This window comes from Balaenoptera physalus (genome assembly GCF_965194825.1).
Source record: "Balaenoptera physalus genome assembly, chromosome: 5".
NCBI classification, from domain to species: Eukaryota; Metazoa; Chordata; class Mammalia; order Artiodactyla; family Balaenopteridae; genus Balaenoptera; species Balaenoptera physalus.
In genome coordinates this window covers 128670385-128696256 of record NC_138884.1, presented here as the reverse complement: position 1 = coordinate 128696256, position 25872 = coordinate 128670385, and the positions used below count along the sequence as shown (strand labels likewise).

General features: G+C 38.3%; 1 protein-coding gene across 2 annotated transcripts in view; it reads right to left on the bottom strand.

Annotated features, from left to right (window-relative positions):
- Window positions 1-25872, bottom strand: part of SYNPO2 (synaptopodin 2) — a 175430-nt gene that overhangs the window by 21233 nt on the left and 128325 nt on the right. The window contains exons 2-4 of one of the 2 annotated variants that reach the window (XM_082463097.1): window positions 18082-18233; window positions 13579-14378; window positions 8929-11114 (exon numbers count right to left, since the gene is read on the bottom strand). In XM_082463097.1, the coding sequence (XP_082319223.1) occupies window positions 8929-11114; window positions 13579-14378; window positions 18082-18233 (3138 nt within the window). The remainder of the gene's footprint in view (window positions 1-8928; window positions 11115-13578; window positions 14379-18081; window positions 18234-25872) is intronic. The other variant, XM_082463098.1, reaches the window with a different exon arrangement.

Below are 25872 nucleotides of genomic sequence, written 5' to 3'. Positions count from 1 at the left end.
GTTCCACTTTCTATGTGATAGGCCTAGTTAAGCTTCAACTATCCTACTAGAAGCTTGCTCAGGATACCAGCTATTCTATTTTGAGAATATATTTCATTTACAAGCATTTCCCCATAAGAATTCTCTCTATATTGCTAAATACACCACACTTATTTTAATATTGGTACTTTGAATTTAACACAGTCCCTTTATAGTGAGTTTCAAAGCTGATATTAAGTTTCTTTTTTAAAAAATATTGTACCAGTCTTTTTGAATCCTGGTCTCATCTTTGTATACCACTACAACAATGGTAGTACAATAGATGAAGACAAAAGAGAAAAAAATTGGCCAATAGGCTGAATACAGAGGAATATAGACAAATAAAGCTTCAGTAAAAAGAAAACAGTAGAGAAGAAACAAAGATGTCTCAGTAAAAGACTCCTGGGGGTATATTATTCTTCATGTCAATATGAGATTTATACAGATACTGCTGCTGCTTTTTCTATTTTAGTTCTCTTAGATCCCTTAAACTGGGATTCATATTAACAGAGAAAACAAAAGAACTTTTTAAATCATTGTGTGTGTTTCCCTCCTTGGTAGTTTATGAAATAGTAGCTATTGTTTATTGAGTGCCCTTTATAAGAATATTAAGAGCTAACATATGTTGAATGCTTTCTATGCGCCAGGCACTGTTTTATACCCATCGCACATATTGGTTTGTTTAATCTTCACAAATCGTGAGGTACACCTATTATCTTCTCCATTACATAGCAGAGGGTACTGAGACACAGAGAGGGTGAATCGTTTGCCTAATGTCTCCGAACAAGCAAGAGGCAGCCTGGGATTCAGCTGCAGGCATTTTGGCCCAAGTCCACACGCTTACCCACTACAAAATGTTGTCTCTGTATACTTGGTGTTTATGTGCATTATCTCACGTAATCGTAGGTGAATTTCATTTAAAAAATGGTTACCTTATGCTTCCCCTAAATCAAATCATTGCTTTAATTAATTTATTTTTTAATTTAAATATTTGCAGGAACATTTTTCTGCATTATTGTTACTAAAATTTGAGGAATTTCTCATCACTATTCTTTTTTTCCTTAATTTACCTGGTGTAAATTAGCACAGCTGTAGTAATATATGATGGCTTGAAGTGGGTGTTTGAGGAATTTAGTCTAACACATCATGGGTGTTCACTCAATGGAACTAGCAAAATGTTAGACTTCCTCCTACCATTTGAGTTATAAGCAAATAGGCTGGTAGAAATAAAAATGACACCTTTCTCCCTCCCCTTGTACCTGTTCACAAGTGTCTATCATTTGGGGCTACCAAACTCTAAGAAGTTTTTTCAACATTTCTTTCTTTGATTTGGAAGGTATAAAGTAACTTTTGAGTTATTCCTGAGACAGGTATAGCTTATCACCTCTGATGGGCAATTCCTTTCATATGTGACCTTTGTCTTCTTGTGATCAAGTGAGGTAATGTAGCCTTGTGATTAGAGAATGGCTCTGGAGTCTGACTGTTGGGTCTTGAGTCTTAGCCCCATCACTTTAGACAAGTTTCTAAACTTTTCTTTACTGTATTTTCTCATCTGTAAAGTAGAATGATAATAGTACCTTCTTCATACACTAGTCATTCTGTGATGACTAAAAAAGTTAAAATTTGTTAAGTCTTTAGAATGGCACCTAGCATATAGTAAGTCCTCGTAATTATCACTGTATTAGTGGATCTATGATTTTAGATTAAGGCAGTAAAGCTCTGCAAATATAATGAGGGTTTTTTACAATTAACTCAGAAGTTCACATCTTCTCTCCTTGAAGTTAGTGACGAGAATGTTCATACTCACATTTAGAATCCATTACAGGAGTTCTTTAGGAGATGTTTCCAAAATGACAATGAGACATAGTTTAAAGCAAACAGAACAAGACAAAAAACTACTGGAAAAAAACATAAGGTATAAAAATGTCCTCTCTGGGAACTTTTCAACAGAAATACCTGTTGAGAAACCTTCCATTGAGGACATTGCAGCAGGAAGGGTTTGCTGCCTCATCCATATCCAGGATGAATGCTAGCTCAGCTAGGAGACACTTCATGGAACTCTAAGATTCCAGTGACGACTACTTTTTTAGATATATTTTGAAACACTGAAAACTGTGACTCTCTCAGCAATATTCTGTGTAGACTTATTCCTGTTGAAATATCTCAAGTTATTATTGGTTTAGTAGCAAAGCAAGCTGGGTGCTGATTCACTATGATAAGAAAGTTCCCTGAATTACTTTTAGTGGGAAAGGCATGAAGCCAAGGGGAGCACTTCCTTTTATGTAGAGCCTTTGATTTTGCTTTATTTTTTTTTAATGACATTCCTCACCACCCCCAGCCCATGAATATCACCTTTTCACCCTGATATAAGTGAAAGAATTTTGGGAACTCATACAAAATCACTGTCAAATCCATCATTTCTACTTATAAAACAGATGCTTCTTTTTCAGAGACTGGTTTTCGCTTCCAGCATATTATCATAGCATCTGATTTTATGAGCAATCTTATGATAGTAGGGTCCTTTCTAATGTCTCTCAAGTGGTCAAAGCCATCCATTAAGCATATGTAGAGTAGGCTCTTGGTGGATGGTTTGCTGAACACATAATTAACAGGTCTCAGGGAGTGGGATTCTGGGGTCTAATGAGACTGTGGAAATCTTGTGGTACTGAAGGGAGAGCCTGGGCTTTGATGTCAGATAAGTATGTAGGTCCAACCCTAGCCCACTACTTTATAAGCTTAGTGATTGCCGGACAAGTTGGTTAGCCTCTCTGAGCTTCAGATACCTCGTCTATGAAATGGAAATAATAATAATACCTTCATGTTCAGGGTAATTCTGAGGAGTAAATGAGATCACAGTGTAATTGGTTAAGGGTGTAGGTCCAGACCGAATCCAGGGTCCACTACTTAACGCTATGTGATCTTGGGCAAGATATTCAGCCTCTTTGTGCCTCAGAATCCCATCTATAATCTATACACTGAGGATTATGATGGTACCTATCTCATAAGGACTACTGATTAAAAAAGATACTCTATGGTGGTTGCCAGAGGGGTGGAGATGTGGGTGGGCAAAATGGGTGAAGGTGGTTAAAGGTACAAACTTGAGGTTATCAGATAAATAAGTTCTGGGGATGTAATGTACAGCATGGTGACTATAGTTAACAATACTGTAGTGTATATTTGAAAGTTGCTAAGAGTAGATCTTAAAAGTTCTTATCACAAGAAAAAGAAATTTGTAACTATGTGTGATGATGGATGTTAATTAGACCTATTGTGATGATCAATTTGCAATATATACTAGTATCAAATCATTATTGTACACCTGAAACTAATATGATGTTATATGTCAATTATATATCCATTTAAAAAAAAAAGAGAGAATCTATGAAGATGCTTGGCACAATTCAGGGCCCAGAGTTTGTGCTCAGTTAATGTTAGTTATTGTTATAATTTATGTAAAGTATTAACATCGTTCCTGGCTTTCAGTAGAAACTTAATACATCAACCCCCCCACCCTACCTTCTGTCTTTTCCTTAGACCTCATGAGCTTGTTTAAATGGCTGCCACAGCTTCCATCCCCACCCATGTTATCCTAACTGGGACCGTAATCTTGACTCAGGGCCTTTGGGTGGTCTTGAAAACAGATCATTCCACTAAATAAAGATACCAAAGAGTCTCCCTGACTTCTAAAATGTCTCTTGAAGAACAAAAAAAACCCACTTTTGCTTTTTGATATTTACTTGCAAGAAGAAAATTTTTCTCAGTTTATACCTAAAATGTGCATTTCTTTTCAACTTAGAGCTAATTGCAAGTCTATGTTTGTTTGTTTGTTTTCCATGAACAACCATTAATAATTATCAAGGAGCTCAAGAAGTAGGGGCTGTGAAAGCAGGATTCCTCCATGGTATATTGGAATGTTATTATTTTAAATATTATTATTATTATCAGGTAGAGGAAGAAGGGTAGGCTGGAAAGTAGGTCCTTGTGATTATTTTTATTAGGACCCTGAATGTATATCTTACCAGTCATAACACACACATAATTTAGATAAACGTGTCAAGAATGAGGTATAAACAGAGGTACATGTGAGGAACTTTACATTTAGAACCAAAAAATGAAAATTTAAGAAATTCTTTGTATCAATAACAAACAATTATTTAAACTATAGGACCCTGTAGAAGCCTAACTTTTTTTTTGTACTTGAGAGATACTTTATTAGCTGGCATAGCTCTGATAAAATCAGGAATCTGACAGGATTTGATATTTTTTAATTAAATTTCTCTTCACTCAGTTGCTTCTGAGTAGTAAGGTCTGTGATTTCCAAGTGCCAAATGGTAATTTCATGTACAAATATACATACCATAGAAACATTAAATTTTTTTTTAATTTAAGAAACTGGCTGTACCTGATAACATCAAGGAAAGAATAGTCTGATTTGGGGGCTTCTGGGTTTTATTGGTCTGATGCTCCACAGGATGGCCTGTAATTTTTTTCCTTTTTTTAAACTCAGACTGGCCTCTTTTAGCAATTTTGCCTGGTGTTTGGGTCCTGTGGGAATTTACTAGCTTGCTTCATGGCCTTTGGCCAATCCTGGTGGGAAGTCTAGAGAAGAATTCATTTCTGCTTTTTCCCAGAATACTTGTTGACAAACTCAGCGGCACTGAAGTGTTACACGAGTCTTTGTGTCCCCCAGAGTCCAGTGATAAGGGGACATGAGACCAGCAAGAGTCAGTGCTTCTGGGAATATAATGTTGGCTCTTAGGATTTACATATTTTTCTCATGAACTTTTAACAATTTTTAAAACAAACTCAACAACTGTGATTTTAGGAGGGAATGAGAACACAGCCCACTGCTTCCCTCTGGAAGCATTTTAAGCATTTAGCTTTTCAGAAAACAATCACTTCTTTTTGATGACCATGACTTCAAATACCCTTCCTGCCAGGCCAGTGATGACTCATAAAACAGCAATGGATTTCAGGAGTTCACTCTTTGAATTTGGGTGCTTGCAGGTTCTCGAATTTGTAACTGGATGAAATGTTACACAGCAAGGGACTTTTGTTTGAAAGATTAAATCCAAACTCAGACACTAACAGCCATGTGTCTTCTTGTGGTCTCAAGAAACGTCTGTGAAAGTGCTGCATTCAGAGGGTTTGATATGCCTGTCAGCAGCAAAGAGCCTTCAAAGTTTTTTAAGCTAGTAACTGTAAACAAAACAATGGTCCCACATAACTTAGTCCACTCCCTTTAAATGCAGATCGTTTGTTCTTGACATCTCAGATGCGACTCTTGTGGCCAGGCTAGAATTCAACTGTGTGATAATACTCAGTTGCCCTATGAAACCCACTTTTTGAAAGGGGTCAGCACTATCTAGAAGAGTTAAAGAATCCTGGCTTACTCTCAAGAACTACTGTAACTCAGATCAGTTTTCCTGTAGTTAAAATGAGTTGCTTCTTGTGAAGATTAAATGAGGTACATGTTATCATTAACAATCGTGCTAGATATATTTTGAAGTACAAAATTTTACATGTTCCAGAATGACAGCCCCAATGTGTCTTATAAGACATATTCCTAAAAATGTATGCTTTATACTATCAATGAATAGTCAAAATGCAGAAACAGTGTGATTTTCCTCTCTCAAAGCAGAATGTGTTTATTATTGAAATATTAGAAATAAGACTGTAACTGTTCTAAGATCAAAGTGGCAGTGCTCAGATTCTCAATCTTACCAGTTCTGTGATTCAATCTGCCCTCCTATAAGACTGAGAGGAATATGTGTACTTACATTTACATAACACCTTTCTTCCTAGTATATCTAGTGTTGTTCACATTCACTGTGGCACAACATTCCAGGAAGAGAGGTTTGAGACATCACTAAGGGGACACTGGTGGAAAGAAATTTGCATAAGGTCCTGCAGTAAGTGAGTGACTGTGATTACATTTTATTTTATATTCCAGTGCCTGTTAACCATGCAGTGGATTCCTTAGGATAATGTATATAAGGCACCTATCATAACACAAACACTCAGTAAATGATCGTTGCTATTGTGTTGACGATGACAACTTGACTTCATGGGTGGGGTGGTCTACCTAGAAATTAAGCTAACAAAGGACAAAGATAAAGACAAGGTCCTAAACTAAACAAAAACTGCCTCCTCATACCCTCAAACTAGCCAAGCAACCAATCCGAATATCTGCCACCACAACAAAGCCAACACCCTGAATTCGAAGGGTGCCCAGTGGGAGGGAAACTGAGGTCATGAGTCCTAAGTCTCCCACCTGCTGCACTGACATCATTTCCAGAACTCCAACCTGAAAGGTGGTACACCCAGCTTATTCTGCTTGCCAGTTCCCATGGGGCTCCCCGGCTGGGGAGAAGAGGCAAAGAAATCCCTCCTTCTCCAGGGAGCTGGCTCAGTCCTTCTCCCTCCCAGCCCCCATCTCTCAGGGTGAGGTTAGACTCTGCTGTGGATACAATTTTGGAGGATTCCCATGCCTTTTCCATAATTTGGGACTGTATGGTTCCAGATGAGATCTATGCTACCAGCTCCCAGTCGAAGCTGTGGATGCTTTGATTGCATGCCTGACATGCTTCTTAGAAGCTTTTTGGGAACCCCATGACGGTCTCAGTCATGTTAGTTGTGTCTTTAGTCATCAACTCCAAACAGTGGCTCTGATAAGATGGCCACCTGTCCAACAGGAAATGGACCCCAAACACTCCTCATTCCTGCATACCACAAACCACTGGACAACTGTAAATACTTGTGGGTCATTACCATCCTAGGCTACTTTTGAACCAGTGATCTCAAATTGACTACTTTGTGTTCCATTTTCTTTCCTCTAATTCATGCCGTTCTTTAAATGCTATGTTAAGAATGCAAGGTTACAAAAATGATCTCCTTTCCTGCTTCACCTTAAGATGCCTTTTTTGGTTGTTCTATTAGAAAAGAATGCAAAATGCACAGCATTCAACAGACTTCCTTTGCAAAGAACAAGTAATACAAACAATAGCCTTATATAATGGATAGACTGCTTTTTCCTTTATCCTGTATGAATCTTCCTAATTGATTTCCCAAAAAGGCAAATAAGAGACCAAGCTACATCCTGTGGTTCTAACCTCTACATAAATTGCCACCAAAAGCAATGGAAGATTTTCCAGAGAAAAAGCAGAAGAATAAGCCCCATTGTTCTGTAGCTGACTTAATTCTCCTCTGTGTTATGTCATACAAATACCTACGGCTTGCAGTTTTACAATGTACAGAAAAATGGAAATGTTCACAGAAAAGAAGTTCAGATGTTTGGGAAGCAATATAAGAGAAATATCAGAGAAATGACTTAGGTCAGAACAGCTCATACAGGGAAGTATTTTTTTTTAATACATTGAACAGATTAAAGAAGAAAGTAATAGTTTTAATAGGGTAGTGAAAATAGAGCAGATTGACAGTGACAGCAGAAAAAGAACAGGAATACAGGTATTTTCAGAGGATTAAAATGGTACCATGTACCCTCACACCAGGCAAGCTTTTATGAGAGGTCTCTAGACATATCTCTTGTATCGAGTAGATGGCTTTCCTTGGAGCTGTCAAAAATGCTTTGTGGTTCTCTACATTAATTCATGTTGAATATTTTCCATGGTTGGTCAGACTTGGACTTAAAATAGATATGAGAAAGGTCTTCAGGTTTACTGTCAGTAACATTATTAACTTCAGAGCCAGCTGGATGATGGCATGGTGTATGACCAATCCAAATTTAAAGGTAACCTTGTCTGAATCCTCCTGGTCCATCAAATATAAATAATAAAGTGAAGGTGCAAGAATAGAATTGCAAGGAACAGTGGGAGGAGCAGTTGTCAGAAAGCAAAACAAACACAAGAAAAAAAAAATCTGTGACGTCACTCAGAAATGATGCTAATAATTGTGAGTTCTCACCCTACGGCCTCCACACACATGGGATTACTCGTGCTTCACAATCAGTCCCTGGATTCAGTAGCCCTTCATGCCCCAATCATGTGATTTCCCAAAGGAAAACAATAGTCATATGTACCTTTATCTGCAGCCTGCTCACCTTTTTATGTGTTACTCCGTTTTACTGTACTCTACCACTTGCCTCAGCCGAGGAAAACAAACTTATGCCTTCATGGGCAATTGGAGATGTACTCAATTTCTTAGGTAACTGGGGAGAGAGGATGGGAATCAATCTCTAAGGATAATTATCCTTCTTGCCCATCCAGTTTACTTTAAAGAAATGAGCTAACATACGTAAAACATCTGGCAAGGAGCCTAGTACATAATAAGTACTCTATAATTATTAATCCCCTCTTTCTTACCTACCTTACTAAACTATGTACATTCCAACCGTCCCCAAGGTACCTTCTCTGCAACATCAAACAGGTGGCTGAGGTTGACAGACCAGAGCTGATCCCTGTCCTCGATAAATTTCTTATCCTTTAATACTAGTAATAGAGATAAAGCACTACTTAAAAAGGAAATGTCAGTCAATACATGTTATGTTTTCCCTACATTTGAACCTTTTCACTGTAGGAACACAGCTGTTATGTTACATAAAGACTGTGTCCTAATGTTGATAACGCTGATCACTGTTTTTTTTGTGGCTAAAGCATAAACCCTAAGTATCTGCTTACTTAACATAATGGCCCATGTCTATGTAGGGTTGCTCCCAGACTTTTTAAGTGTGCAAAGAAGATAAATATGTTTTAAGTCAATCTGAGTTAGATTTTTGACTCATTAAAAATATTCTCCTTGGACCCAGATTGGGAGGTGACATCTGAAATTAAGCTGAGGACTTGCTAGGCATTCTCAGGGACTCAAGTAACACTGCAAACAATTCGTTTCAAGCAAAGTGGACACTCAGCTTCAGCTACAAGATTACTCTTCCGCAACAGATGGTTTCCACACCTGAACTGTGACACCACTTTTCTTTGCTGAGAACTTCGGCCTTGGTGCCACAAAGTAAGATGTCGAGGCTGATTCTTGCCTTGGAGAGGTGGGAATGGCCACGGGCACTGGGGAGGCGCTTACTGGTGAGGTGGCCTCGGCAAAGAAGGAAGGCTGAGAGCTATAGACTGGCACTGAGTACACAGACGAGGCCTGCACATTAGCGGGCGAGCCAGCATTCACTGGCTGAGGAGGAATAGCTTGCTTCATGGCTGGCAGTGAACTGACCTTGACTGATGACTTTGCAGGGAGGCCATCCTTTGCATCTGGAGGTTGGAAAGTAAACAAGGATGCATTTAGCTGATAAGGTTGGTGCTTCATGACATCCAAAGCATTAAGGGGTTTCTTGCCCTTTTTCTTGCTTGTTTTGGAGGCCTGTGGGGCTGATGGCTGGGACTTGACGGCAGCCAGTGGGTAGGAGGGGGAGTGGATAGGATTGTAGGCCACAGGAGGGGGTGCTCGGACATTGGAGGAGTACTTCCAGCCGGCCGGGAGAGATGGAGTGGGAGACTGAGCACGGGCAGCATGGGCCTGCACGGTGTCTGAATCCACCACGTACTTTTTCATCCTCGACTGCCTTTTAGCAAAGAGCTGGGCTCCTTTCCCACTCATTCCTGGAAGCTCATTGGATGGTCCCATTGCACCAGTATGAGCAGTGTTTACCGTTGGTGTGGGAGCCACTGGTTTGGGAGTGTAGTTCAGACTGGCTACTGATGCCTGTGGTCCTTTGAAGGGACCAGCCAGGTTCAGAGCACTAGCAGGCCGGGCAGGAGGGTAAGAAGGCTGCGCTATTTTGATGGAGGAAACAACGGTGCCGTGTGATGGGTTGGACGTGGGGAAGGCAGGAGGTTGGGCTGGAGCCACTCCTGGCGACCAGACTGGAGAAACTGGAGTTACTGGTTGGGAGGATGAGGACTTGACAGTAGGCTTTGGAGCGACAGGAGGTGGGGTCTTTTGTTTTGCAGTGGGGCTTTGCATGAAATTACAAGCCTCTGCTCCTAAACTGAGGTAGTCTTCTTCTGGTCCGGAATCTCCTCCTGCTCCAGTGCCCTTTTTGCCTTCCGAATTTTGAAGAAGTGACAAGAGTTCAGGATTTGGGCTTACTTTGGGCTCTTTAAAAGTGAACATGGGTTTTGTCGTGCTTCTCCTTTTGGCCTCCTGCAATATTCCTGTTCTTTTTGCTGGCACCGCGATCCTTTCATCCCGGGAAGCTATTCGTTCAGATGAATCGTAAAAGGCTGGCTGGGACCATGGGCCAGGCTGGGGCCACGGAGGGGGCTGTGGTGGGCCAGCTGTCGGACTTGACACTGCTCTGGAGAAGGTTTCAGGTGGGGGTGTGACTGCAGAATAAGGTGGAGGCGCAGGAAAGTCAGCGATGGGACTGGTCATGTTTCGCGTTGGAGAGAAGGGGGTTGCTGGCTGGTTCACGGACCCCGGGAAGGGTCTGGCCGTTCTATTCATAGGGATCATCCTCTGAGCCTCTGCTGTCTCGGACACCCCAGTGAAGCCATTCTGTTGGGGCACATGGCCAAGGCCATGGCTCACCTCGATGTAGCTTTTGCTCACAGAGCTCTGCACTCTCACCGATTCTTCTTCCTTCCTTTGGTAAGATGTCATGGTTCTCAGGCCATCCGTCTGGGCAGCATCTGGTTCTCTGCTTGGCATTCCACTCACCCTCTCCTCCTCTTTTTGGGCTGTGATCTGATCCATTCTCTCCCTCCTCTTAGCAAACATGAGGGCCCCCTTGCCTGTGGTGTCTGGCAACATCTCCATCTTGTCCCCTCTGTTCAGTTTCTTTTCAATGTCCACTAGTCCAGAATCCCAGTCAAAGTTCACAACTTGTGTGTTGTCGTCAGTGTCAGACAACAACTCTTCCTCCACCTCGGATTCGCTTGCACCCAGAAATGCTACTTCACATGTATCCTCTTTGTCGCCTTCTTCCTCCTCCTCGTCTGCCTCTCGATCAAGTTCACCAGTCCCGTAACTGACTAGGGTGTATTTCCTGGCCCTCCGACGACGCTTCTTAAACATCAACACCCCCTTGGAGTTGGGGTTGGGGGCATCTGTCAGAAGGAGGGCAATGCTTTTGCATTTAGATTTTGCTTCTTTCACCTGCTTTTCTGATAGGCTTTCACTCCTCCTGAGCCCTAGGGAAAATACAAAAATTATATTGAGTTGGCGAGTTCAAGGAAGACTCCATGGCAACCCAGAAATCAACTCTCCTGGGGGAAAATGAATACGGAAAAAACATGTTTACAGTTGGGTACTGAATTTTGAAGCAATCCAACTCATTTCTCTTTCTTATTTCTTTTAAAATGTATACTTCTTTAAAGATATACATGATATAATACAGATATAATTTGTATATATATAATATGCCATTTCATTTTTTCCTGTAAATACATTTTTATATATGTTGGTTAGAATATATGTTTCATAATTTGTTTCTGTATGGCTCCTTACACTTTAACAATAAACACTGGAAAATAAATGTCAGTTAATCGGATGTCATTAAAATTACAAAGGAAAGAATTTAAGGACATAATATTTTCTGAAAACAAGTTAGGACATACCTTGCATTTCCATATTTAAAAAATAAAATGTTGATATAAAACATTTCCAAGCATTTTTAAAAAGTGGGAGGGGGAAACAAGAAAATATTGTTTACCTAAATGTTTTAATGTAATAAGTTTAAATATTTAAGTTTTCTGTTTCTTTTTTTTTTTTACTTTGCCATTCTCCCAAAGTCTTTGCATTCACAGCTACTAAATTAATATAAAGTCAAAAAACTGAATGAATAATAATTGAAGGTACCGAATCAATAATTAATAATAATTCAGAATACAAGATTATTGTGAATACATTTAAGAAATTTTAGCTACAAAATTGTCTAGGTAAATTTGTTTGTAAATGTATTACCATCTCGGAAATATAATACTACTTTAGTTGCAGCAAGAATAAGTGTAAATCTTGGGGAGATTTTTAAATTATATTACTAGTGACCCTTATAACTGTGGGTAAAAACTGATGCAGAAATTAAGTCATGTAAAATGAGAACTTGACAGTTTTAAAATAACAAAAAGTTATATTTCAATTTTTAATTTTATTATTATTGTTATAAAAAATAAATTGGTGGCAAATTAATTTATAGTACCAGCTAATTATAATCATGTGTTCCATGATAAATGAGCATGGTTCACAAATAATTTTTGAATTCCTCAAAATAGTTAAATGGAAATTTCAGAAAATCTTTTTGAATATTTTTTTGATTGGAAATCAGCTCTATTTGTCACTGGAAAAAATCAGACTTAATGGTTACTTTTTCAAAAATAAAATAGAATCAGAATAGTTTTATAACAAAATTACAGATATTCACTGGTAATCAAATTTTATTTAGAGAATATAGTAAAAAGTGTGGTCATTCCTAAATGTAATTCCTTTTTTGACTAGTGTTATACAACTTACTATTAAATTGACAGTCACAGTTGCACAGTTGTTGCTAACTTCACTGCCAACATGTAAAATATGTGTGAGTGCTGCCTTAATGCACTTGTTTAATATGCTATAAATGTGAAGATGCATACAGATGCTTAAAGTATAAGGAATGATTAACATCACTTGCCAATTCAACTACAAATGGTTATGCTAAAAATATGCTTTAAAAGGAATAACAATAGTTAGGAGACTTGATATACTTTGAATAACCAAGATCATTACTGTTGTGTATCATTCGTACATTCAAGTGCCTTTGACAGTCAGTTTTTACCTCCTCAAATGAAATTCCAAATTTGTTTTTAAAGAGCACATGAAAGAAAATAACAAAAATCATAAAACCTAACTGCCATTCTTATCTTCATTCTCCACTCTGTAATCGCTCCCCTGGGTAAAACAAAACACTGTAAAAAGCCTTGACTTTAAAATATATTTTGTGTTGGGGGACATTTAAATGCCTCCACATGGCCCTGGGGATTGACTTTTGTGTCTAGAAGGTAGATGAAACGCTTTGCAGTCTAGTGAAGACTTAACAAAACGGAGAGGATCACGTAACTGCTCAGCATTCCACATGTCCTTGTCCGTCAAACCCACTTCTGCAAGCATCATCATGCTGCACAACGATTTGTTTCAAAACGAGGATCTGCTTTTAATATCAGTGGTGGAGGCTGTATTTTAAAGACACCTCTCAGCAACAGACTCAACAGTTTTTGACAGTTAAACTCAGCGTCCACATGACTTCAGATACTCTCAGATGCTATTTTAACATGAAATATCACAATATTCTGAGACAAATCAAAAAGGCACATTAACAGTATTATTTTCTTGAACAGTTCCTGTGTCTTTGGGAATAAAAGAAAATGCATTAAAAACATTTAAATCTACTACAAAGTTCACACTTATTACTTCCAGTTCAGAAATTGGTATTTTCCACAATTTCATGTTTGTTATTTTGTGTATTAATAAATTAAAAAAAAGAAAAAAGCCAATGAGAGACATAAGAAAATCTTACCAAAAAAAAAAAAAAAAGAAATCCATGCAGGCAAAGCAGAAGCAAAATACCCTAAGCTCCCAAGCCCCTTCCAACAGCCCAGCAGTGGCCCCCTGGGCAGGACTTACGTGCGTGGCGTGCTCTGTGCTTGTGAGGTCTGCTGTGATCCCTTTCTGAGCGTGGATCTTCTCCCTGCTCTGTGCCTTCTGATGAGACTGCAAAGGATACCAGAGAAGGAGGTGCTTCTAACTGCCCTCCTTCCACTGGAGAATCCACACACCCCTTTCCTGCCTGAAGCCTGCTCTCTTCCGTCTTCTGTCTATCAGAGCAGTCGAAGATCACTTCCACTCGGGGCAGCCCGGTGTCTCCTGCTTCACTTCCCTGTATCACTCTCAACTCTTGGCCACTGGAGATCTGGATTATCTTGCTGGACCTCAGAGAAGGCTCCCCTTTGTCATTAGTGGGGACAGAATTTATGTGGACGATCCCGTCATGCTGTAGATTAGGATCTGGGTCAGGAGACTTAGATTTTTCAGTTCCCAGGAGAGCCACTACAGGGGCACTAGTGCGCTTGTGTCTCTCTTGTGAAAGGGTCAGTTGTAGCTCAACCACAGTGCCTGGCTGCCCCGCTTCTGCCTTCTCCCTTAAGATAACCTCCTCTGCTAAGCATCCACTTTTAGAGTCAGACGTGTGAGGAGCCAGGCCTGTTTCTTCTTTTATGCTCCCAGAAAAACCAGCACCACTTGCTTGGTCCTCAGCTAGAGGAGCTCCACTCTTGACCTGGGCGATGTAGAACTCTCTGTACTGGCTCTTTGTGGCTGGTCGAATCTGTAGGGTGGTACTTTCCACGTACCCTTCATGGATGAGATGCTCATGGTTTTTGTTTTCAGTTTCAGAGTTCAAAGTCTCACTTATTCCAGTGGATGGTCTGCACACAGAAAAATCAGTCCAGACGGTTAAATCAGAGTGTGTTACACCTGCCAAAGAACTTCCTGACACTTTTATGATGTCTAATACAGGATACAGTAAAAATATTTCCTCTTAAATGTCAACTGCAACATATTTGAAAACAGAAATTGGCAACATGTTTATATTATTATTTAAAGATCTTCCAAATAAACTTGCCTTTTAAAGCAAAGCAAAAATGCTCACCAAATGTTATGAAACAGAAATCCATCCTAAATTCAGCTTTTATTTTTTTCAAAGCACAAGTTATAGCTACATGGATGCCCTTCATCTATAATTATTGGGGTGTTTTCAAATAACCGTGCTTGTTATAATATGACAAAGCATTTTAATGTCTTATTGACTAAGTTTAGGTCTGGACATTATAAAGTCTCATAAACATATTCAGCAGCTTCAGAGCAATATTAATATACAGATAACTCAAGTAATCCTTTTAGAGGCTGTGCTTTCTTGAAAGGAATGAAATAGAAGCTGTTTTTTTAAGCTCCAATGAGCATGTGTTTTGTAATAAGTGGACCCCAGCCCAGTACTCTTGTGTAAAGAGAAATCCTTTCCATGCTGCAATGAATCATTGAGTCATGGAGTATTTATAATCTGAGACGTCTCCCCTTCTCTGCTTGAACTTGTTCTCTTGGAGCTTTCCTTATAGGATCTCTGAAGTCAAACTGTTCCTTAATCTCTCAGCTAAGGAGCCCACAGCTGTTCACCACAGTCCTTTGATTTTGACCTTTACCATTCCCAGATGGTTTTGCAAATTTGGGTTTGCAAGAAGCAGTGTCAGTTAAGGGTTAAACAACTTCTTGCTAAAACTCTAATTTAAACTCTAACTGCTTTTAGAAGAGAAGCATCATTCACAGAACAGCTGTAGGAGATGCCTTCATTTCTTACATTTGTAAGTTTTTTAAAGAAGCAGCAGCGCCTATCTTGGCCCCTTTCTTCTTCCCACAAAATGTACCCTAACTAATGCAGCGTCATCAATTGAAGGGAGTGAGCCCCTACTTCTATTCTACTCAAGGGAATTTACCTTAGAATTTATGTTGTAGTAAAATTTGAGACTAATATTCAAAATAATTACTCCTAACTTTGCTTTTGACTGCATTTAGCAAAACAAAAATAAACAAAACACAAACTAACAGTCAAATGAAATGCAGCTTTCTCTATGCAAGTAATCTGTAAAGCTTCCTGGTAATACCAAAAAAACCATTATAAAATAGTATTTTTAAAACATGTTGAAAGCAAATTAGATCTTTCTTATATAGGAAATGATGAATACACTGTATGCAACTGAATTTGAGGGTATCAAAAGGCCAGAGAGTTTTAATTTAGGAAAGCCTTGAGATGGAAGTAGATTAAATCACTTTGAATTATGTTAGCAATCAGTTATGAAGCTGAGAAGAGAATAGTTTGAATTCGTTCCAGCCTTACACACTGTAATACAGGCAAATGGGTCAGATAAATGTTAACATTTATTGGTAGCCAAGGTAAAATGGATAGATATACATGAATAAAAATCATAAAAGAACTAGAGGTTAGAGCTTTATACCTTAAAATGCTCATTTCCATTCAGTGCACATAGGTACTCAATTCCACAATTTATGTGTCATAATTATATGGGTATATATATATAATCATTTAAATGAAATTTACCGTAATAGAGACAATGTTAAAGGAGGATTTTTTTTAAGGTAGTCTGACCCAGCTATCTCTGGGCAATAGTCCAGGAAAAGTAAACCGCTTGTCCTCTAGGGATAGACAACAGTTACATGAGTGAGAGAAATATTTAATTCCAGGAAACAATGTTTGGTTATCCAGATTGGTAGTGGTGGTGGTGTTGGTGATGATGATGATGATGATGATGATGACCTTTGGGCTGATTTTGAGATTCCATTTTGAATCTCGTCGATTATTTATTTATTTTGTAAAAGTAAAAATACTTAAGAGAAAATAATAATAATCATGGTTCCAGTTCTTAAAAGTAGCAGAGAACTAGTCTATTTATTTCTGAAAGTAAATAGGTGCCTAAGACTCAACTTTAAACCATCAAGGACTTTCCCAATGGTAGTCAATCCTAATCGAAACAAGAACTAGTAGGGGGCTTCCCTGGTGGCGCAGTGGTTGAGAGTCTGCCTGCCAATGCAGGGGACACAGGTTCGAGCCCTGGTCTGGGAAGATCCCACATGCCACGGAGCAACTGGGCCCGTGAGCCACCATTACTGAGCCTGCGCGTCTGGAGCCTGTGCTCCGCAACAAGAGAGGCCGCGATAGTGAGAGGCCCGCGCACCGCGATGAAGAGTGGCCCCCACTTGCCGCAACTAGAGAAAGCCCTCGCACAGAAACGAAGACCCAACACAGCCATAAATAAATAAATAAATAAATGAATCATCACATTAAAAAAAAAAAAAGAACTAGTAGGGGATGTCTCAGACTACAAGTGTGTTCTGAAGAGACTGGCCTCATTAAATCAGCAAAGACACTAAAAGGGAATAAGAAGTTAGAAAAGGTTTTTCTCCCATTTTGGATGTGATTGAACACTTCAAATACCTCAGAGATTTATGCATAATAATGGCCAACCCTGTGACTACACTTGGCAACATTCCTGTTAGATCCCTTTTAAAAGCAAATGGCAGCTTTATAAATAAGTAGGATCCCAGGGGCTTAAACACTGGGCTTGAAGGGTAAATATTTAGATGGGAGAGTCTGAGACAAATGCTAGATTTCTTTTATTTTCACAAAATTTTGGCCAAAGTGAGTTCACGTTTGTATAGAAATGGAATCATATTGAACGATTATCAGAGGGATAATGCTGTACGTGGTCTTTCCGCAGAGTTAAGGCAAAACCTAGAAGCTTTTGAAATTCTGTGGGAAGAGTCCTTCTCTTGTCTTTCTGAAGGCTGCTCTCTAGGAAGCCAGAGTGTTCCTTTGTGGATTCATTATAATGCCATGGTCAGGGCCTCATTTACAAAGTTAATGTGGACTGTACTGCAATTTGCACATGGTAAAAATGTTGATGCTATAGTTTTTTGTGATTACCCTCATTGTTTTCTTTTGTTTTTATGTTTAAAGTTTACTTCTGCATTTTTAAGCAGTTAGGTGAGGAGGGTGGTATTAGGAGAGATCAAATTGACAAGTGATTTGCATTGATAGTCCAAAAACTAACCATCAGCTTTTGCCCATATCCAAATATTGGTTTTTCTGGCAAACAGAAATTGGGCTGCTTTTAAGGGTTTCTTGGTTCTTTTCTTTCTCCTAGGCATCCTCTTTCTAGTCAAATAAATATTATACAGTATAATATTGTGACATTTAAACATTTTAAATTAATCTATGAATCTAGGAATTATAATTTAGTGATCCTGACCCACCAAAAAATCTTGACCTAGAAGTATTATGTTCAATATACTGAGCTTCCTAAGGAAGTAGTCTAAAATACCTAACTAAGATTTTCAACAGAGTTCTTGAAACAAAATTTTCAAGTTAATTCTCAATTAACCAGAAAATTCAGTTGATTAGAATTGCCATTTTTCAAACACTTTGATTTTTCTGTTTAACTATACTGACCTACAGAGTACCCTCATTTCCCCGTAGATAACAATTTATATGGTAGTAGGAGCTATAAGCTTTCCCATGTAGCTTCGGGAAAAAATATACATTCCAACAAATCTTTTTACCTTTTGACGAGCATTTGGAGAGAGTCTGTTATGCTCTCCATGAGCTTGATGACTTCTGGGTAGGTGAGGTCTGCACAAGGGTTGCCATTGATAGAAACCACTTCATCCCCCTCACAGAGCCCAGACCCGGAGGCTTTGCTCTGGCTCCGGATCTGAGTGGAGTGAAAAAGGAGGCAATGGTTAGAATTATATAACATAAAAAAACACGCCATTATCTCTGAGAAATTTTTACTTGGGAGAGGTAAATAGATCTGCAAACTGTAAAAGCAGCCCTGATTTTTAATTTACCTGTTAACCTATAAGACCATCTTAAACACTTTTCACCCGTTACGCACAATTTATTATACACCATAATGTCAACATTTAATTCATAGCATTCTAAGTAAACAGAAAAAAAGGAAGTCAAATCTATGGTGAAGGAACTAGAAAAACAGAAATAAAGAATGGTGACGAATGGAGGAAGACAGATGTTTAAACTGATTATACGTTAAAAATAATTATCTCACACTGTGAAGCTTGATCCAATCAGAAAGTGGCTTCTCCCATTAAAATAAAATTTAAAAGCCCTTCTCATTGCCAGGGTGGATGGAACACCAAATGTAAGAAGGACATGTAAGGCAGGACAATCAATTTAAGGAGGGAGCTGTACAGCTCAATGAACTGACGAAAGCCATCCCAGTAAAATGGGGAAATTAGGCAGCAGGATATTAAGAATTACGTCAAAGGGAGAAATCCTTCATGGAAATCAACTCTTCAAGACTTGATAATAAGCAAACTTTAGCAAAAAAGAAAGAAAAAAAGGGATTATTTTGCAAAAAAATAGAAACAGCCCTGCTATAAGGATTGCATCTTATTCCAGCACAGATTCAGTGGGACAAGAAATGACTAAAAACCTAGAAGAGAACCTTCAGATCCTGGAAGAAGAGAAATTCAGAGGAGTAGAATAGCAACAGAGAGCTCCCACCAGTCCTTAGTGAAGAATCACATTCAGTTATTCCTGGAGGTTTACATTCTGTATAATTATGATTATGGTAAAATGCTGTGCTGGTTAGTCTCCGTCTGCCCTTCCAGGCCCATTCTCTACCCTCCCTGGCGCCTCTTTATGGCAGTGGGAGGATTGGCCTGTAGAGACTGCAGTGACCCAGTTCCCTTGCCTGCCAACTCCTGGTTGGATTTGGTCAATCGGAAACCCCAGTAAGAGATCAAAGAGCAAGGGAAATGAGAGGTCAGGGAGGTGTTCTCCCTGCAAGACCTGCTGGGCCACGATTTGGCAATGGCTTTGCTCCTTGATCTAGACAGTTAGAGCTCTTGTCCGTCTGTCCCTCTACCGTGCCTTAACTCTTGTTATATTCCAATAACACACACCATCTCTGTGCATCTTCAGGCCTAAGGGTAATAATAGCTTCCTGCTCTTGATCTCTGGGTGCTTCATTATCATTTGTTGGTTCACTTGAGCCTGCCTTTAGTCCCTGCATTACATTATCTTTAATTACTCTGTTGAACAGGCCACCTATTTCCTGCTGGGACCCTAAATGATACTAATGTGTTTAGATTTCATATTATAACGTGAATTTAATAGTTCTCAATGAACTAAGTATCATGATCATACAATCTCAAATTTAAGAATACTTTAAGATAATCTTATATACATTTTCTACCAAGGGGATCCCTGTTTGACTATTAAAATTAAGATTCTGAGTCCAAAGAGGCCAACACCAGGTAAGCCGTGCTTCTTGAAGAATGTTTTCATAGCCAGGCTCATTTCTGATTTGGCATAAAATGTATTTCAATTTATCTCTAACAGATGCCCACAAATTCTTGCTAAGGTCTTAAATGATAATTAATATGCTGACTGAAACAGGTTTAAAGTTTATATCTCCAAGTGCATTTATATTTTAAATGATACTCTTGGAAGCAGAAGCATATCTTTAAGTGCCAAAGCAATGATGCTATTGAAATTTGAAGTGATTCAGTTAGTTTTGTTCTGGGAGGGTTTATCCTTTTATTGTTATAAATTATAAGAAGGCCTTCCCCTTTTTCTGAAAAATCAATCTCATCCCTTTTGTTTTGAAAGAACACACTAATTTATTGCAAAAATTAAAGGAACTCAATATTTCCAAGGCTATAAGGAAGCAACAAAAGCAATGAGAAAGAGAATTTCACCCAGTTTTGAAAAATATTTGTTTACTGACTGCCAAATATATTTGTTTTGTTGTCTTGCATGAAATTATTAAAATAAAGAATCATGAGAGAGTTGTTAATAAGAATAAAACAATGCTCAACAATGAACATTTAACTTAGGAATAGAGTTATTCACATTTCATTTAAATTTATTTAATTTTTTTAAATAAAATAAGATTAGGTGGATAATAAAGCATATTTCTGAAGCATAAAACCATTCATCCAGTGGAGTCAGATGTACTAGAGTGCAAACAGAAAATTCATCCTTTTGAGAACCAAAGGAGTTTTATGTTGATATAACAGATGCGTCATTATACCCTGTACCCCGGCCCCCACCAGGCCCAATCTTGAAGCTGGGGTTCCGTTTATCAGCAATAAGTTGTGTGAGTTTAGAGCAGCTTCATGGGTTTGCAGAGCAAGATGAAAAATTGGTCCTTGGAAAATAAACAAATCCACAACTTAACAGAGCTGTCTATCATCCAAACACGTGTTGCTTGATGGGGAAAGTGCAGTTCATCATTATGCTTGTCAAGTGGGGCTTTTAGTGGTATCCAAATAAGCAAAAGCACTATGGTAGGAGCCATTAGCATTCCTTCAGAGCATACATTCTGAGGTCAACATTTGGAATCAACTGCTGTGATTGTGTTTAGCTGACCTTTTACTTTTGTCTGAACAGCAGGAAATATTTTTTCCCTCAAGAACCATGTTAAATATGGTGATACTTTCCTTGCTGCAAAGACTTTTCTAAAGGACTACTCTTTCTCCATTTTTAATAGGACTAAACTAAACAATGGTTGTATGCCAGAGTCAGTTATGCCCAAACATATCCCTTGCAATCACCAACTTCACCAATGTGGTTCTGTTCATAGGTGTATTATGAAGAATAAACATTTATTAGGGTACAAAAGATCTTTACCTTATATTGTGTATAATTATGTATTTTTATAATTTGTATAATTGTGCATTATTATGTATCTGAGTAAAAATTCTATTCCCTGAAAACATTCTTACTTGTTAAAATGAAATACATTGTCAGTAAAAAGAGTAAGTTTGCATATAAAAATCATTACTATTTATAATGCTGAATCTCTATCAGTGAAATTATCAACCAATCTTCTCCTCAAGCCATTAGTCCTACATTCATGAAATGTGTGTCCTAGTGGGAAAGAACACCAACTCTGATGAAAGAAGACATAGGATTCAATTGTGTGGCTCCAATGCTTGCTAACTCTCTGAACTTAGATGAGTTACATTACATCCTTAAGCTCTAGTTTTCTAAAGTGTAAAATAGAACTAATAAATTTGATCTCTCTAGATGGTTAATAAGGATTAGAAATAATATGTGTTAAGTTCCATGATGCACATACAGCTCATAGAAGTGCTCAAGAAGGGACTAATGAATAAGAATGCATTGACTTTCTACACACACACACACACACACACACACACACACACACACACAAACAAAAAGAACATGCCAAGTAAAAAGAAAAACTGTAAAATGTTAGTACTTTGTCTATAAGATGTTTGAAAATATCTGGATTTATTTTCAGTTTTTATCCATATACTTGGCATTATCTCATCATAATCTAAGATAAACAATGTTTCATCTATCTTTTCCTATGTGAAATGTGTAAGTACACATTTCATAACTGAAATATGGACGAGAATACAAGCCTATTTATTGTTTCCCAGCAGAAGTAATAATACAAATATTTAAATATTAGTGGCTTGTTTTTATTGAGCACTTACTATACTAAGCCCTTTACATCCTTAAACCATTTATCTCTATAAAACATTAATGAGAAGTATAAATGTACTTCTACTTGTATGTGTTCAGATGTGCTGTCATTACTCTCATTTTTATGGATTGGAAAACAGAGACTCAGAAAAGTTAGGTACTTTGCCTAAAATCACACAGCTAGGACCAGAACTTGAACACAGGGATTTTGACCCCAGGGCTTGTGTTTTTAACCATTACACATATTGCCTACTTAGTCGATAGTCTAAATTCTCTACCATGAGCCCTACAGTGAAGAGAGAGAGGAGTGCAATAACAGTTGACCTACAGTGAGTAAAGTCAGGGAGGAAATGGGAGAGACTAGGAAGAAGTGACAAAAACTTGCCTGGTCAGTCCATAAACCAATGTTGGGAAGGACAGGTTTTGTTTATTTTGTTTTCCTTCTTCTTCCTCTTTTATTATTTTAAGAGTTATATATATATAATATTCTTTAAAGATTTTTCAATCTTTAATTTTTAATTGTCAATTTATGACCCAATATGTTACAAATTCAAAATTGAATAAAACTGTGTTTTGCAAACTGTGATATGAAACAACGTACCTATGTGAGCATGCAATATAACTCCCTTTCTTTGAAAACATTCCCTTAGAGACCTCATTCCACACCTAATACATTAGTCAGATGAGTGAGTTTCTATCCATAAATCCTGTATTCCCTTTCAGTGTCTCTCAATTTAATCAGAGCACAAAACTAAGAGAGATACTGGTAACGTAGATATTTACCAAATACTGTGTTTTATCGTTTACAGCCCCTTGATCCATGTCAGGAAAGATTTATTTTACTGCAACAAAGTGAAAATGTAAAGTTAAGGCTTCTTTAGGACATTTAACAACATTATTTCATTTCATAAACTAAATCTGAGAAGAATGTCAGCTATGCTCATTTACTTTTTTGTTTTGTTTTGTTTTTTTTTTTTTTTAATTAATTTATTTATTTTTGGTTGCATTGGTTCTTCGTTGCTGCGTGCGGGCTTTCTCTATTTGCGGAGAGCGGGGGCTACTCTTCGTTGCCGTGCGCAGGCTTCTCATTGTGGTGGCTTCTCTTGTTGCAGAGCACGGGCTCTAGGTGCACAGGCTTCAGTAGTTGTGGCCCGCAGGCTCAGTAGTTGTGGCTCACAGGCTCTAGAGCACAGGCTCAGTAATCGTGGCGCACGGGCTTAGTTGCTCCGCGGCATGTGGGATCTTCCTGGACCAGGGCTCGAACCCATGTCCCCTGCGTTGGCAGGCAGATTCTTAACCACTGTGCCACCAGGGAAGTCCTCATTTACTTTTATGATAAATAATTCCCTGGTAAAATGAAAAAAGCTCCATTTCTATTAACTTATTATTGCTTCATTTCCACGTCTTCCAGAACTGACTAGAAAGCAAGTACCAGGTTTGAGTTCTCACAGAACCTTGTACTTAAACTACTTTGTTGTATATATGACATATCAAGTGTGTCAGATTCCTGTTAGCAAAACTAAATCTTGTCCCATGGGCTGCATTTTCACATACAATTCACCGACACGTCCTCTTGCAAGATGTCAGAGTAAGTGGTAGAACCAAGACAGTCTCCTCTTTAAATTCCACTACTATATGTATTAAAACACATGAAAGAGAAAGAGAAGATAGCATAAATTAACCTATCCTATGCAGGGCTATTCTTAATCCATAAAATAAAGTCTTGGGACCTGGAGATAACTAAGACAGGATGAAAGACATGATCTCAGACAAGTAAAAACATTTTGATGGAAGCTGGAAAATAGTCTGTGATCTAGTAGCTCTTTCTGAAGCCCCAGCCCTTCCTCAATTTTCCACTTCAGGCCTTTGGCAAAACTTCCCTCATACTTCTAAGACAAAATTTAATAAGCATTCCCTCACCCCAACTGGCTCTTAAACCAAAGACTTAGATAAGTCTGTGTTTATCAGCTGTCCAGTGAAATGGTCAGAATGGTCATTGGAAGATACAGCAAGAGCAATGATGATGGTTAAAGTTTTAGAAATAAGTAAATAATCCTACTTTTAATGGGCTTGCTTTCCAAATTCTGAACTCCAACCTCAGCCCTTGAAGGGGGGTTTCCTAATAACAAAACTGAGTTTACAAGTTGTTGGGAATTCACGTTCACAGTGGTACAATATTTTTGGAAATCAATAGCAAATAGCAATATAACAGTTTCAGAATGACAAGGCAAAAGAAAACAAGGACCAGAACACAATGGAATAAAAATAATAATAACCCAAGAAAAATCTTAATTGTAGGAAGCAAAAAGCATCTTGGAATTCAGTGCAGAAATTCAAACAGTAAAATGGAAAAAAAAGACTTGAGGACATATCTAGACTATGGGAAAAACAAACAAGAAATATAACTAGTAACTGAGTAAATAAAAAGTCAGAGAAGACTGTGGCAAAGAGTTGAATGGATTGCTCGACTTTTGTCCCAAGCCCTCTTGAATGTGCCTTGTGTGCAACAGAGGCTGAGAAGATAAAATAACATTTCCCAGACTCTCCTTCTGCTAGGGTTCTGGGTGTGATTTAATTTCAACAAGCAGGTGTACCTGCAAGAAACTTGCACTTGAAATTGAATTAAATGGAGAGAGGCATTAGACTGTGAGGCATCCATCTTGCTGGTGCAGATCTGGGAGATGATTTTCCTCTGGCTACAGCAGTTCTACTGGCAGCTTCTTAATCCCAGATCACAGCTAAAGTGTGTAATCCTAGACCTAGCACTGGGCCAGCCCAATAGCTTCCTGACTCCTTTAGCTTCCTGATTGTGGCAAATGTTGCCAAGCCCTTGGGTAGCCGGTTCTACAGTGTTGTTTTGAAGTCATTTCTGGAGGCCCTGCCTAAAGCCTGCCTTTCCAGATCTTTCAACAATTCTGTAAGTACTTCTTATATTCCTTTTCTCCCTAAATTAACTAGAGAGTTTTCTATTTCCTGCAAATGAACCCTGAGCTGATACAGAAAGATAGAATCAAGGGCAAACATAGAAGGTAAAAAAGGACAAGAGGTAAAACAGCAACTATTTCTCAGACACAGAAAAGAAAAAAAGATGGACACAGATGCTGATATTTCAAGACAGACAGGAGAGACAATGCAGGAACTAACACCAGATAAATTGTATGAGGTCACCATCTGCTAAGAATACAGGAGGAAAGGCAGAAGGGGATTAAAACTTGAGGACAATGAAGTTCAGAAAAACCACTGTAGAGTACGTACTAGGAACTTAATATGAGAGAAATAAAAGCTTTGTGAACAACTTAGAGGGAATAAAGTAAAATGATTATTAATATGCACTGTTGTCCAGACAGATGTTCTAAAAGGAGAGTAGATAATTCCTAAAATGAAGCAAGGCTTTTCTCCATTAAAGCATTGATAAGTATATGAAGAATTGAGTAAGAAATTCAATTATACAAATTGTCTAAAACTAGTGAAAATAATTCTTAAACTGTATATTCAAGTTGGGTCATGGATGCAAATACAGGTAGACACTAGGATTTTTCAGTTATTCTATACTCAATTCCTCAATTCAAACTCAATAACCTGTTTCTCATATTGAGTTTTGAAGATTATGAACTTTTCTGCTCTGGTCAGTAATATAGGTCCAGATACTGGGCAAAAAGTTTTCCTTTTGGATGATTGTCTTTATCCTTAGGGACCAAGTCACCATAAAAGTAAAAAGCATTCCTGGTAGCAACTTTGGAAAGATTCCCGAAGTAAATAACTCTCTTTAACAGGAATGAGGGCCCTAATCCATGGGGCTGCATACTTAAGAATCTGCATACCAATGTGATTCCACAGGCAGAAACGCTGCCGCAATATAACTGCTATGA